Here is a 14,406-nt window from a genome sequence, read left to right on the forward strand (position 1 = left end):
TATTCAAAGCTCTGGAGGGGAGTGTAACCTACTGGGCAGAGACCAACAGTCTGTCTTCCCCCAAGTTGCCATCTCTAACCTGTCCTTTCAATCCTGTTTCTTCCTGACTCCTGGCTCCTCATCTCAGTCTTGTCCTCCTCACTTAGCCAGATCCTGTCTCTACTTCTCAGGCTTCTTTTCTTAATTTCTTTCACCAGAAAGTCCTAATTTCATCCCTCTGGAGTCCTTATTCTAGTCCAGCCGTTACCAATCTGTGGCACAGGTACCACCAGTGGTACATAGACAACCTGTCAGTGGTATGCGTTAAGGGTTTTATTATAATTACTTTATATGATAAAAATTTGCTGGTGGTACTTCAGGTTGTATGGTTTTAAATTGGCGGTGCACAATTTGTCGTAATTTGGGAACCACTCTAGTCCTTTTGCTCAGATCAGAGTTAAGGCTTTAGGAGACCAGTTTTCTTCCTCCCATAAAATGCTGAATGATTTTAGCCTTGTAAGCAGTTGCCAGATTCTACCCCACTGTTAGCTGCAGTTCAGTTGTGAATTAAGAAACATTCTGCATAGATTGTATAGTTGAGGTGTTCAACCTGTGGGCCAGATCCAGCCCCTAGCACCATGTCATCCAGCCTGCGGGGCTGCCCTTGGGTCCATGGTCCAGGGCACTAGATCATAGAAGAAGAAGAAGAAGAATCATAGAAGATTAGAGTTGGAAGGGACCTTAGGAGATCATCTAGTCCAACCTCCTGCTCAAAGCAAGACCATCCCCAACTAGATCATTCCAGTCAGGGCTCTGTCAAAATGAGCCTTAAAACCCTCCCAGGATGGAGATTCCACCATCTCTCTAGGTAACTTGTTCCAGTGCTTCACCACCTTCCTAGTGAGAAAGTTTTCCCTAATATCCAACCTAAACCTCCCTTGCTGCAACTTGAAACCATTGCTCCTTGTTCTGTCATCTGTCACCAGTGAGAACAGTCCAGCTCCATCCTCTTTGGAACCCCCCTGCAGGTAGTTGAAGGCTGCTGTTAAATCCTCTTTGTTTTCTTTTCTCCAAACTAAATAAATCGGGTGGTGCAGGGCCTGATCTAGGTGGGTAAGAGGCAGTGCAGACCCTGGGGCCCAATCCAGGTGAGCAGGGTCCAATCCAGTATGTGGACTTGTCCCATGCCATTCATTTGCCCTGCGAGCACCACTTGCTATATGGAATATGGGTCCAAATCTGCAAAGCAAATTAGTGTCTTTTAAAATAAAGAACCCTTTTTAAATTCAGGTTCATCAAAATATAGTTGCAGAAATGTCAATTTATTACAAACTTGTCTTTGAACAGGAGTATTTTTGATTTTGCTTAGAACATATTCATAACTTTCAGAATAGTACAGTGCTCACATAACTGCAATATACAGCTTATTAGACCCCTGTTGTATGTCACATTTTGTTATGAGTCCTAGTGTAGACTTATGGCACGCCTGTTCATACAACAGAAGATTGGAAGATTCATTACTTCCACAAACTACTTTGTACTTCCTACCTAACCACTCATTAGCCAACAGTGTTTCTTGTTCAAAGGTAGAGTTGTTGGAATCATTCAGAAGAACTGGAGGGATTATGTGGTCACTTTTCCATCCAAAGAAGAGAGCCAGACCCAAGGCAAAAATGTTCAGAAAATTCTTGTTACGCCATGGGACTACAGAATTCCCAAGATCAGGATCAGTACACAGCAAGCTGAAGCACTACAGGTAGAAAGATGCGACTATTTGTACACTGTATATTCCAGTGCATGTTTTATTTAAGACAATAATAATACCAACGGCGGTAAAAGAAAGAAAAAGCTATTAATAATCCAGAAGCAGGGAGGGTATAATGAACACCTGGCATGCTGTCATACAGCTTATGTATTTATATAAGTGGTGCTAAACCTCATTAGATTCAAGGCACCCCTTGGGAAAAATGCCAGCTCTTAGCTTTCATTTGTCTTTTGCTTATGAAAAAATAATAGAACAATTCTTCTGTGGCAAAGAACTTGGAAAGCCCAAGGTCAGATTGTTTCTGACACTATAAATTCCTATTTAAAATCGCTGTGTTTATCTTATGAATCCTGTGTAGGTGTTGGCATACCTAACAGTGCTACTGTTATGCACCACCTTTAAAAGATTGTCACAGCAGCTGCAGCATCTTGGTTGAGAATCACTGCAGTATAGCAATGACCACACACATACCTCATGTAATTTAAACCACACGAGTCTCCTTCCTTCTGATTACTGTGATAGAAGTGCACAGGTGTATGTGTAGTATAGTTTGACTGATGCTGCACACTTCAAGTTAAAACAACGTGGCCCAGATACTTTGCTGCAGCAGAGGTGTTTTAGGGGCAGAATGCGTGCCTTCACAAAGCAGCTTAGGTTCACAGATTCTCTTTCCCTGTACAGGTTAGAGTCTAGGGTGTGCATAAATGCAGTGTATATGTATTTTGGCTTTTCATTTAAAGCTGTGGTTTTGTTAAATGCTTCTGAATGGTCTTTCATAAGGAGAAACAAATGTCCTTCAGTGTCTATTTGCATAGTTCCCCAAATATTTTCTTCTGTCTGTAAAATTATTTTTAGAGTTGCTAATCTTTGGATTTCACAGGTTGCCCCTTGATTAGCATTTATGTTGATTGCTTTTTAATAATGAATTGCTGTTCTAACATAAGAATTATTGCTTCCCTACAGGATTGTAGGGTTATTGTGCGCATTGATACCTGGGAGTCAACTTCTGTATATCCAAATGGACATTTTGTACGAGTTCTAGGACGAATAGGCGATCTCGAAGGGGAAATAGCAGCTATTCTGGTGGAGAACGGCATTTCTGTTGCTCCTTTCTCTGAAGTACAGGTTAGACTTTGTGGTTAACTGGATTCTTTAACACTGGTTCTCAAATTGTTGCTCTTTAAGGAGAGGGGACCTACTGATGGTTTGAAGAGTTAGCTGCCAACATAGTGCCTTTTTATTTACCTGTTTCCAGTTTCTAAAAATTAAATGGGATACTTTTCTAATGTCAGTTTTCCAAGTATGTAATCACTGTGTTTGTCCCAAGGAAACAATGGATTTGGAAATCGCAGTGAAGTGATTTGAGATAAACTCTGTGTTAAAATGTACTTTGCACTGTAAATATGAGCACCTCTGGTTTAGGATCTTCATACTAGGTGGAATGTTGAAATAGTACTGTCTTTTGATCTGAGGACTCCTCAGGGTAGGGGTGGACAAATCAAATTCTGAGGGCTGCTTGCAAGGTGCACTTTCCAGTCGAGAGCTACCACTTACGGGATTGGCTCTGACCTGATGCAGGTCCTCAGCACGTTAGCAGGGTGTGGGAAAGTGGATCATCTATGCACAGACTGATGAATTGCCATGTGATGAGGACACAGGACTTGCTGTTTTACTTTTAAAATTTCTTTTGTTTAATACAGTGGTTAATGCAGAAATATGGAGGGCCATTGGGATTGCTGTGGTGGGCTGCATGTTATACATCTGTGCTTTAAAAACTGTCAAAACTTCCAAGTTACATTATTAGGGAAGGGGTTAATGCCCTGTGAAGTTTTGATTCGCTTTTGATATTTATAGTCGTTTAAAACTAAGCACAGTAGACAGATGCAAAAGACCAAATTCATTCATATTTACCAGAACTGCATTAATACTTAGGTACTTGTCTCCAAAAATCACTGTGCAGGAACACTATTTTAAAGCACAAGGAAATTGATGCATTCTATAAGATAAACATGATGGGCGGACTTGGAGAATGCAGTGAAAACATGTTTATAAGAGTTGCCTTTCTTGGATGAAAAATTACAACAACTTCATAAATACAGCTACTGTTGTGTCCCTGAAAAAGCTCATTTTAAATATAGTGTAACCTTTATCTGTAATACGTTTACAAATTGCCAATATCCTATTTGTGCAGATGTCGGAGATGCCAGTCAGCACCTTGGAGAATCCGTGGAGGGTGAATCCAGAGGAGGAACTGAAACGTGTTGACTTGAGGGATACGCATTTAGTATTTAGCATTGACCCAAAAGGCTGTGAAGATGTGGATGATACACTCTCCGTTAGAACATTAGCCAATGAGAACCTAGAGCTAGGTGTCCATATTGCAGATGTAACCCATTTTGTGCCAGTAAATTCTTACACTGATCTTGAGGCTAGAGCAAGGTAACTTATTTACTGTGAAGTGCAGAGCATACTGCAGGAGGGGAACTTGGAAGCTTATATTGAGGCTGTCCTAAATCATGTAAAAAGATTACTGAGAATAAGAAGCTTGTTGCTCTTCTTAAAGAGTTGGTGACTATAAAAATAGCTTCCTCAAAATAAATAGATGAAGTAGTACGGTAGGCTTCCCTACAAAGAACTGGCCAATAGGGACCTGGTGCTTGCCTCGGGGGAAGAAAGGATTTGTTGTGGAAATAAATATCTTCTGGTGGGCTTAGCTGCTTCTTTATGCATGAAATGCTTCTTTCTCATTTCCTGAAATCATATATCCTTAATTAGCAGTATTTGATATGATTAAGTCTTGGTCATTGTTCTGTTTCAATTATCAAGATTTAGATATAATTAGAAAGCCCTTGTTTATTTTTGAAGGAATGTATCTTTACAGAAGGTAGAAAAAAGCCCCCATTACATGAATACAGTAATGTCTCTGTCCTAGTTGAAAAATTTGCAACTGAGGATATTGAGACTGGATTTTCATTTCCTGCATACGGCAGTCCTTTTTTAGTTTTGGAACTAATTTTTTTAAATAGACTGCTTTATGCAGCTGCAGAGTAGTAAGGTAGTTGATAATTGGCAGAAGTGCATTAGATAGAGCCTCTGAATAGTTTGTTTTATGTGACTGCTTAGGCCTTATCGCTTCATTCCTGAAAATATAATGAAAGTTGATGGTGCATGAGGGAAGTAGGATTTGCCCCATATTTTGTAAATGAATATTTAAATAACCTGAGTACATTGCTGCTCTTGTGTGTATTGTGTAAAACTAACCTGTTAAAATCATGCTGAGATTTGTATCTTGTTTTGCTGAAGCTGTGCTTATGCTGCAGACTGCTTGAGAGATGTACACCAATGAGTCCCTTTGAAGAGAACAATAAATGTGCTTTATCCTCAGGGCGACAACTTATTACTTAGCCGATCGTCGTTATGACATGCTACCCTCTGTCCTGAGTGCTGACATATGCTCTCTTCTTAGTGGAGTTGATAGGTAAGACTTTCATAATATTTATGACTAATGTGGGATTTATACGAGTAACTTCATTATTGTTACCAGTAGTTACCTGAGTAAATCCCTTGTACAGACCTCCAAGAATAACGTTTCTGAGAGCACACACATAAAGATCACAAGCAGAGTACAAGTAATTTTGTGAAACCAGTAAGGAATTCTTCCTTAGGTTTTTGTTGGTTGGTTGGTTGTTTTTAAGATGTATTTTTATTGCATATGGTTTAGTACTTAATGGGCACATCCACAGGTGTGCCTTAATGTGCATTAGTTTATTTTAATGTACATTAAAACATCAATAAAAATGTGCTATTTAGTTAATATGCATTAAAATAGGCTAATGCTCGTTAAGCATCATTTGAATACTGTGTAGTTAATGTGCATTAAGATAGGCTAATGCCCATTTTCTTAGTATACCTCACAACAGAGGTACTAGATTTAATGTGCATTTATTAAAGCATGTTAATGCATGTGTAGACACTTGTCTAAATAACAAAATTGCAGAGTTGCATGCATTTGAAAAAGTCACCTTTTCATTTGTGGAAATATTGGTCCATGCCCTGATCCTCAAAGAATTATATATGTAGTGAAATAGTTTATTTTCTAATAGTAATCCTTTTAACCAGTTGAGCACGTACACAAGTCTTTGGAAGAAATGAGGCTTAGCGTTCAGTCAAACTGCAACATTATGTTGTCAAAGTTTATTCCTGAAATAAACAGTTGTTGGTACCTAAGAATCTTCTTTGGAGAATTCCTGTAATTCCCACCTCTCTCCGTTTAAAAAAAAAAAAAAAAGATTTTTTGGATATGTTTAATGCTGACAAAGCTGTTATTGTAAGAGCATAGATTTCTTTCTTTGTTCCTGTTTAAAAGTGACAAAGAATAAGATGTTTTGCACATTTCACTAAGATGCCTTACTGCAAGCTGTCCAATTTCTGAGCAGCTGGGGGCTGCGGGCTCTGTGGGCTTCCCAGGCTATGCTGCCCTGCCTCCAGGGGCTTAGGAACAAAAAGCACAAGCTGGAGGAAGGAGCAGGGGACCCAGAGACCCTGGCAGAGCAGTGGCAGGAAACAGCAGCTAAACACAGCTTGCAGGCCAGAAGCTGGAGAGCTCTGCCTTACACCAGAGTGCTGTAGCTGAGTAATAGAATACTAAATATGCTTGCTCTTCATTTATTTTACACACCATCTTGAAGGGTGAAAGGCAAATGCATTAAACAAAGACACTGCTGATGCCCCGTTTGCTTTATTAAGTCAAAGAGAATTTTTGGTACAAGAAATGTAAAAGAATCTGCAGACTTGGATATGTTTCAAGTTCAAGTTGAGTAAAAACTAAGTACTGTTAAATAAATACATTGTGATTTTATTTTTCAGGTATGCTGTAAGTGTCATGTGGGAACTGGATAAAACTTCTTATGAAATACAGAGGGTCTGGTACAACAGAACCATTATTCGATCTGCATACAAACTGCACTATGAGGCAGCCCAAGGATTATTAGATGGAGACCTGAGTGGTGTTGATGAGATCCTAGAACTCAAAGAACTGGATGAGAGAACTAGACAGCAGAAGCTGAATGAACTGGTGTGGGCAATAGGGAAGCTGACTGATATAGCTCGACATGTTCGGGCTAAACGTGACAGCTGTGGTGCGCTGGAATTGGAAGGAGTGGAAATCAGAGTGCTGCTGGATGATAAGAAGAACATTCACGACCTCATCCCTAAGCAGCCACTGGAGGTGCATGAGACTGTTGCTGAATGCATGATTCTTGCCAACCACTGGGTGGCAAAGAAGATTTGGGAGAAATTTCCGCAACAAGCCTTGTTACGTCAGCACCCTCCTCCACGACAAGAGTTTTTTTCTGAACTTCGAGAATGTGCCAGTGCTAAAGGCTTTGTCATAGACACATGGTACCGTTTACTTCTCTTAATTTAAGTGTTTGAAGAAAAATTCCAGTGATTAGTTATTTTAACTCCAGAGCTGGATATATACAATGATTAAATTCAAATTAGAATTTTAATAGGTATTTTATAATGCTTTTTAAAAATAGTTGTAGCTTTTTTAACATAGCTTTTCAGCAGTTTGGGATTGCCAGTCTGGTGATGAATGATGGGTCAGACCAAAATGGTACAGAAGCATTTTAATTGTCAAACATTATTCATCCAGTCAGTGTGAAAGAGCCAGACTAGTTTATACTGAAATTTAAAACTGTATTTGAGCCTCATTTGCACCCAGGTTCCTCCAGTGCTGGTCCGAAAGTCTGTCCTCCTTTGAGTAAAGAATTTTCAGTGGAATATAAGTATTTAAGCAGATTTAATTTACGTCTAACTTACAGGAGGAAATACAGAGCTGTGTACGTCATCTCTTCCAGAACTCGCAGGAGCAGAGGCTATGCATCCATAGCTGCCTCCTTTTAGTGGCACTGTAGCTTATCCCTCGCCATCTACAGACAGGTGTGCGGCAGTGGTTCTCAACTGGGGTGCTGTGAGACCCTTTTAGGGGTGCTGTGGTACAGGTGCCACCCCTGTGGCAGCCCTTGCAACTGCCCCGTTCACATTGTGCCTAGCCAGATAAGCATAAAGCAGGCAGGGGCGCCTGCTATTGCTGCGGCACTTCCTGGTCTGCTCCCCCATGCTCCTTGTGGAAAGAGGCAAGTGGGAACTGTCCCACACGTCTGTTTCCAGGAGGAGTGTGGGAGGGAAGTGGGGGCAGACCAGGAAGGGCTTCAGCAAGAGTGGGTGCTTCTGCCTATCTTAGACATACCTGCCTGTGAACAATGCACGTGGGCTGTTTCACGTGGATGCGGTGGTGGCAGCAGCACCCCAGCTGAGAACCAGTGAGGTCAGCTGAAGCAGCACACCAGTGGTTCTCAACCAGGGTGCTGCCAAGTGAATGTTATGGGGGATGCACTGTCTTGAGAGTGCATGAAACTCTGCCTTTGTTTGTGACAGGCTGTTGTCAAAGTAGGAGTGGAGCAGCCCCTGTGTTCCACTCCTTCCTCTCCTCATATTATGCACACGAGGCGCAGAGAGGAAATGTTGAAATGAAGTCTGGCTTCCCAAAGCTGCTCCTGAACTTTTTTTTTGTAGAGAAGTTTTAATAATGATGCAGAATGCCATCTGGTTAATGCTACATAAATGGCATGTTGCCTTGCTGCTTTTAATTGTATGGTCTAATATTCAACAATGGCATTATTTTATTCAGAATTAACTCTTTTTGGTAGGTCTAATAAAGCCCTGGCTGATTCTCTGGATAGAGCAAATGATCCCTTAGATCCAATTGTGAACAAACTGCTGCGATCGATGGCTACTCAGGCTATGTCCAATGCACTCTACTTTTCCACTGGCTCTTGTTCTGAAGAAGAATTTCATCACTATGGTACCTATTGCTTGTCCCTTTTTTACGTTTCCATGTAGTTTTTAAATGCTGAGTTTCTAATGGCTTCTTTTTTCTCATCATTGCTGTCTTTTGTCATAGGACTTGCCCTAGATAAATACACCCATTTCACTTCTCCAATTAGAAGATATGCTGATATTGCTGTCCACAGACTGTTAGTAGCAGCCACTTTAAAGGACACAAAAGAAAATATTAAGGACAGTTTGTTCAGCAACAAAGATCTTGATGAGTTGTGCAGCTATATTAATAACAGAAACAGGGTAAGATGGGCAAATGGGGTTTTGTGGCAGGGTTTTGTACAGTATCTCCTGTGGGGTGATGATCCTGACTGGGGCCCCTGCAGGCAACAGTTACATACACTCATGTTACCCTCTAATTAAAATAATTTAATTCAATACAAAATTAGATAGGAATCAAATGAATACAAGTAAAACTTGAAATTGTCACTCTGGTTGGGCCATAAAACACAAAAATGATGCATAACCAGGCATGCAGATGTTGAGCCCACTTGAGTGCAGATGGAAGCATGGGAACAAAGACATTACTTCCTGCACCTGTACAGAACAGCCATTTAATACGTCTGCATGCTGCCTGGGACCTCTCCAATAGTTTAAGAAGTAATTAGGTTTGAACATGCTTAATTAAAAATCTCCTATCATTGTTTAAATATGTTTCTTTTATCGAAGGCTCTGGAGTCAGAAGGGCTTGAAAAGCCCACAGCACAGCTTGGCACTCTCTTGTTGTCTGAGCTCTTCAGTATTTTGACAGTGCAGTAGCAGTGCGCAAGCTGATTGTGCACTGCAAGCAGCATCAGTGGCAAGAGACACTTAAAGCCAGACTAAAAATACCAACATGTTTTCTTTCCCTGTATTTTTCTGTATATTGATGTGCTAAGAAGCCAGGAACTTTCTGTCTGGAGTCCATGTTCCAGTCTAGTAAACACCGGTATTTCTGGCTTGGGCCATGCATGTATTTGAGGAGAGACTGGCTTTTTATTAATTACTTTGTTTCCTTTCCTTAGCTGTTGCACTACTAATTATTTCCATTATGAGAGGGTTAAAGATGCTTCATTTCCTCTGATGAAACAACTTTATTCTTCCATCTGTTCTCGACTATTTTACCAGAACTGAAAACTTTCATTTCTAAAACTTGAGAGCTCTCAGCATTTGAAGTATTAAGGATTTTAAAAAATACGTACACCTTGATTCTTAGAATAGGTTGCCTTCTCCCAACCTTGGGTTAAATAATTGAAAAACGAACCTTCAAAAAACACCTTTCAGTGCCCCTGCCTATATGTACATGCTCGACTTCTTCAAATGAAATGAAAGTTTCATTTTGCCAGTTCAGAGTCTAAGTTAGGTCAGGCAAGTTCTGCTGATATAAGCAAATTTTCCTGTTCTTGAGCTTTTAACAGAGCAACTAATGAAGTTGTAAATCTGTGGGGACATAGTGTGATAAGATCTGTAAGGGACAAATAGGTAATTTAGATTTAAAGGGTAGCTGAATTTGCATCACTTTTGAAAAGGGATGGTAAAGGGGAATATAAATTGAGTGGGGTTTTTTGGGGGGGATGTCTTGCAGGGACTGGCTGTCTTTCTGTTGGCAAGAAGCCCTTTTACTCCTCCGGTGATTTTTCTGTATCAGCAGCAGGGGCTGGGTCCTGCAGCAGACTCTAGCTAAAAATAGGCTGATGCATAAACCAGTCTCAGTCTAAGATACAGAGCTTGAGAAAAGGAACCTGGTCAGGGTGGAAGCGGGGGCAGAAACGGCCTTCCTGAAGGAGGGACTCCTGAGGAGCTTTGTAGATTGATTATAGTGGAGTCAATCCTGATCCTCTGCTCCAGCTAGATTCACCTAGTCCAGCTTCTCCCCTGGGAGTGGAGTTGGAAATAAAGACTTCCTTTTGCAAACAGAAAGGAAAAGGATCTGTTATAGATTTCCCTGAAACCAAGCAGAATTAACCACTTGTCAACCTGACCCTACCAGCATATTCAGTTATATCCGAGTGAACAATGCACGTTCTATCCGAGTAGTACTATTATACAAACATGAAAGCGTATCTGTCTTTTTGGCTTTACAGAGATAAAACATGAGGCTAATGTCAGTAGGCAGCATGGGTGGGAATAGATCCAAGGAGTCTTGCTTCTTAACCCAATGGACTTGCAACACTTCTGTTGCTTCTGTTTCTGAATGTAACTGTTAAACAGATTGGCTGCTCCTTAGATAGGGTTTAGTTGCACCAGGAACGTGGTATTTACGTAACAGGCTCCTTAAGACAGCTGCAGCTGAAGACCACGCATTTTTTTACATGTAGTACTTCCCACCTTGGGGCAGGGACATGGATGGCAGCCTGTGGAAGAGACGGGATATGGCCAACAGTAGCTCAGGGAATCAGCCCCATGGTGCAGCTGGGCAGGAGTCCTTAGGGTGTACGGCCCACTCTTCCCCCTGTGGCCAGAGCAGCAGAGGTACCCCCAGGGTCACGCTGGATTCCCTCTGCACCATCTGCTGACTCCAGGGGGGATGCTTAGGTTTGTGGCCCACAGGAGGGAGCTGGGTTGCCAGCAGCAGCTTGCTGCAGCAAAAGGTTGCCAGCTTTTGGAGTAGATAAGTCTATTTTTATAAAAATACAATAATGAAATGACCCTTCTAGAAATTTACAACTTGAAAGCCAAATCATCTTCTGCAACATTGATTTATTATGATCATAAACTCTTCATGGGGGTTCTCCCTTCTCACAGGCTGCACAACGTGCCCAGAAGCAATCTACTGAGCTTTTCCAGTGTATGTATTTCAAAGACAAAGTTGCTGAAGCTGATGAGCGCTGTGTAGCAGATGGTGTTATTTACTCAATTCGAACAAATGGTGTGCTTGTTTTTGTACCAAGGTAAGTTGATTAGAGTTTATAATTAGTCTAGAAATAACATGGGGTCACTGGGGTTTTGGAGGGACACTGCTGGTTGGGAGGCTGAACTACCTCGCACAGCCCTTTTCCAACTGCAGCAAGCTTAGGTTTCACTTTCAGCTGTTTCTGGTTGGAAGCAATACTTTCTATCCATTAATTCAGGCTACAGAATATAGTATTTACCTATTCTGAATACTTAAAAGTCTAACTTAAAAGAGCGGTCAGACTGCCTTCCATTGCCTCGCTATCCTTGCAACTGCCAGAGCAATTTGTGTCATAGCAACCCCTTTCAGCTCACTTTCTCCCAGGAAAAGAAAAGAATTCAAGTGTTTCACTCCAAGTATATTTTTGAGCAGCAGAAAGGGAATCGAACAAAAGGCAGGTCTGTATTCAGGGAAGGAAACAGTTTAAAGCTGCACCCTCCTTAGCTGTCTCTTACTTTGCACCCAATTCATTTCCTTAAAGCTGTTTCATGTAGCTGATACCCAGTTCTTATGTTCTTAGTGAGGATGGCAATTGTGCCTTTCTTGCAATGTCTCATCTGTATTTCTGGGTAGAGAAAGCATAGTACATATAGGGTGATTGTGCCCAAAAGCTTGTAAAGAACTTGTTTCCAACTACTCAGTTGGTGTAGTAAAAGATATCAGATTCACCCAAAGAACACTGCTGGCCTATGTCCTTAGACTAACATGGCTACAAGCAAAAATCCAGCATATATCAGTTGAAAGCATTTGTGGCTCATTTTATGTGGACCAACAGCTAGTCATAGAACAGATCCTGTGAGAGCAACCAGAATAGAGAAACAAATATAGACAGGCACTTATCTGTGCCAACCCTTCAGCTTGTAATTAGCAGCAGTCTCTCATGTGCTGTGGAGCAGTCCTTATATGAAACTGTTTTTAAGCTTTTTGCACTACATTAAGATTTTTAAGTTAATCTATTAAATGTTCTGCTTTTAGCAGAATTCAGCTGTACTGAATTGCATGAGTAGGAATAAGAATTGCTGTTATGCAGTAGACAGCTCTGCCTTTCACTGTTAGAAGAGCTTTTCCCAGCCCCAAATGGTGTCTGTACATGAGCAGCGAGGATGCTCTGATGTGCTGTAATTACAGAGCATTGGAGTAGACTCAGTTGACTCTGCTTCTCACGTATCACTGCCCCCATGCTGAAAAATGGCAGCAGGGGCACTTTAACTAAAACTTGTTCAATGAGCTTTAGTTAAAGCACCTCTACCACCATTTTTCAGCACGGGGACACTCTGGGTGCTTTTAGAGCAGGTCTCAGAGCCACTTCAATTAAAGAGCCCCCTTGCCATTCCCAGAGTGCTTGTATAAACACCCCAAAGGACCAGGAGCTGCTGGAATTGCAGGGATAACTTGGTCTCTTCCTCTCTCAACTGGAAAATTAGGTTTGATTAGCTGATGATTTTCCTTGCTCCCTGATTGTGGATTATAGAGGTGGTGAGGTAGACTTCCACATTGGTTAACTAGGGGAAGGTAAGACGACAAAGAGATATTGAAGCAAGAATAAACTCCACTTCAAAAAAAATTCTGCAAGTGTAGTTACCTATTTCAGTTTTGTATCTTTCCCTTTCCAAATCCCTGGTCTGTATAGTTAGAATAAACTTATGAATAAGATTAGTTTGCTGATCTGATTCCTTGTATGAAAAATCATAATTCTTACTTTCACTTTCTCTATCCTATAGGTATGGAATTAAAGCTCCTGCATATCTGAAAAATAAGGAGGGTTTAGTCATCTCTTGTCAGTCTGATGGGAGTTGTGAATGGAAGCCCGGTTTTCTTCAGCACTTCCAAAACAGAATTACCTCCACTACAACTGCTGGAGAATCTGTTACACTGAGTCTGTTTGAACACATCACAGTAAGTGTCTTCATTTAGAAGAAAATTAAAGGAATTACTAAGTGCACAACTTGTGGGGAGGAAATAACATTCTGTACTCTCTTTCTAAGGTAAAAATACTTGGGCAGTCTTCCCGATGCCACGCTGACACCCTCAAGCTCGAGATAGTTAGCAACACACCGTACGAAACAACGGACGCTGACGTTTCTCAGAATTCCCATGTAATGAAAAGTGACTTAGTGAAAGAAGTAACCAAGTCTGCAGAAGAAGCTCAGCTTGCCCAAGAAAGAGCCAGGGCTGAAATAATTCAGGAAGAATATCAGGAATATTGCCAAACAAAGGGAACTAGCCTGTATCAACTACTGGAGGAAATCAGAGACCTGGATCTGTTAGATGTATCAGCTGGTAACAGAGCATGAAGTGTAACATGGTCTTGTTGCATGCTGCTGTATTCCACTTCAGCAGCTTCACTCGATTTTAAATCCTGTTTTTTAAAAAAAGGAGGTACTGATCTTTAAAACTGATGTTTTAGGAAATTGAGAAACTTTTGGTATTTATTTTAGATAAAAGGTAATATTTCTACCTGATGAAAACAAACTTGAATTTGTGTTTTAGATGCACAATGAGCTGTCGCTTTCAAGACTTAAATGACCTCGTCAGAGATTCATCTTACTGAAAAACTCATGATTCTGATTTAAGAGCTACTTGGAATTTATTTTTCTAACTAGATTTTTAAAAGGAATCTAAGTCAATTTTGTATTTGTTTATAAATAACGATATCCAGTGATGAACGTATTAGTACAGATGCTACTTGTCCATGTAAGGTTTCTGCAGATTGCGCAGTGGCTTTTAATTGTTTTACCTAGGTCAGTTATCCAATAAAACACTGTAACTGATAAACATAGCCTTAAAGAACATTCATGTATTTAGCCGAAACCCATTTATTTACAACATGCTAGCAAAGGGCAGGTTTAGGAAGCCTGGGTCCACTATCAATATGAAAAGATGTAAC

At 40.8% G+C, this 14,406-nt stretch overlaps 1 protein-coding gene across 1 annotated transcript in view; it reads left to right on the forward strand.

Annotated features, from left to right (window-relative positions):
* The window catches only part of DIS3L (DIS3 like exosome 3'-5' exoribonuclease), a 28,743-nt gene extending 14,445 nt beyond the window's left edge, over nucleotides 1–14,298 (forward strand). The window contains exons 8-17 of the mRNA XM_019533846.1: nucleotides 1,566–1,735; nucleotides 2,708–2,869; nucleotides 3,936–4,183; nucleotides 5,130–5,222; nucleotides 6,611–7,144; nucleotides 8,458–8,612; nucleotides 8,712–8,890; nucleotides 11,372–11,517; nucleotides 13,241–13,415; nucleotides 13,505–14,298. Coding sequence (XP_019389391.1) covers nucleotides 1,566–1,735; nucleotides 2,708–2,869; nucleotides 3,936–4,183; nucleotides 5,130–5,222; nucleotides 6,611–7,144; nucleotides 8,458–8,612; nucleotides 8,712–8,890; nucleotides 11,372–11,517; nucleotides 13,241–13,415; nucleotides 13,505–13,813 — 2,171 coding nt within the window. The 3' untranslated portion in view covers nucleotides 13,814–14,298. The remainder of the gene's footprint in view (nucleotides 1–1,565; nucleotides 1,736–2,707; nucleotides 2,870–3,935; nucleotides 4,184–5,129; nucleotides 5,223–6,610; nucleotides 7,145–8,457; nucleotides 8,613–8,711; nucleotides 8,891–11,371; nucleotides 11,518–13,240; nucleotides 13,416–13,504) is intronic.
* Nucleotides 14,299–14,406: the final 108 nt, after the last annotated feature.

The sequence above is a fragment of the Crocodylus porosus genome, unplaced genomic scaffold (assembly GCF_001723895.1).
Source record: "Crocodylus porosus isolate Cpor-Errol unplaced genomic scaffold, CroPor_comp1, whole genome shotgun sequence".
NCBI lineage: Eukaryota > Metazoa > Chordata > Crocodylia > Crocodylidae > Crocodylus > Crocodylus porosus.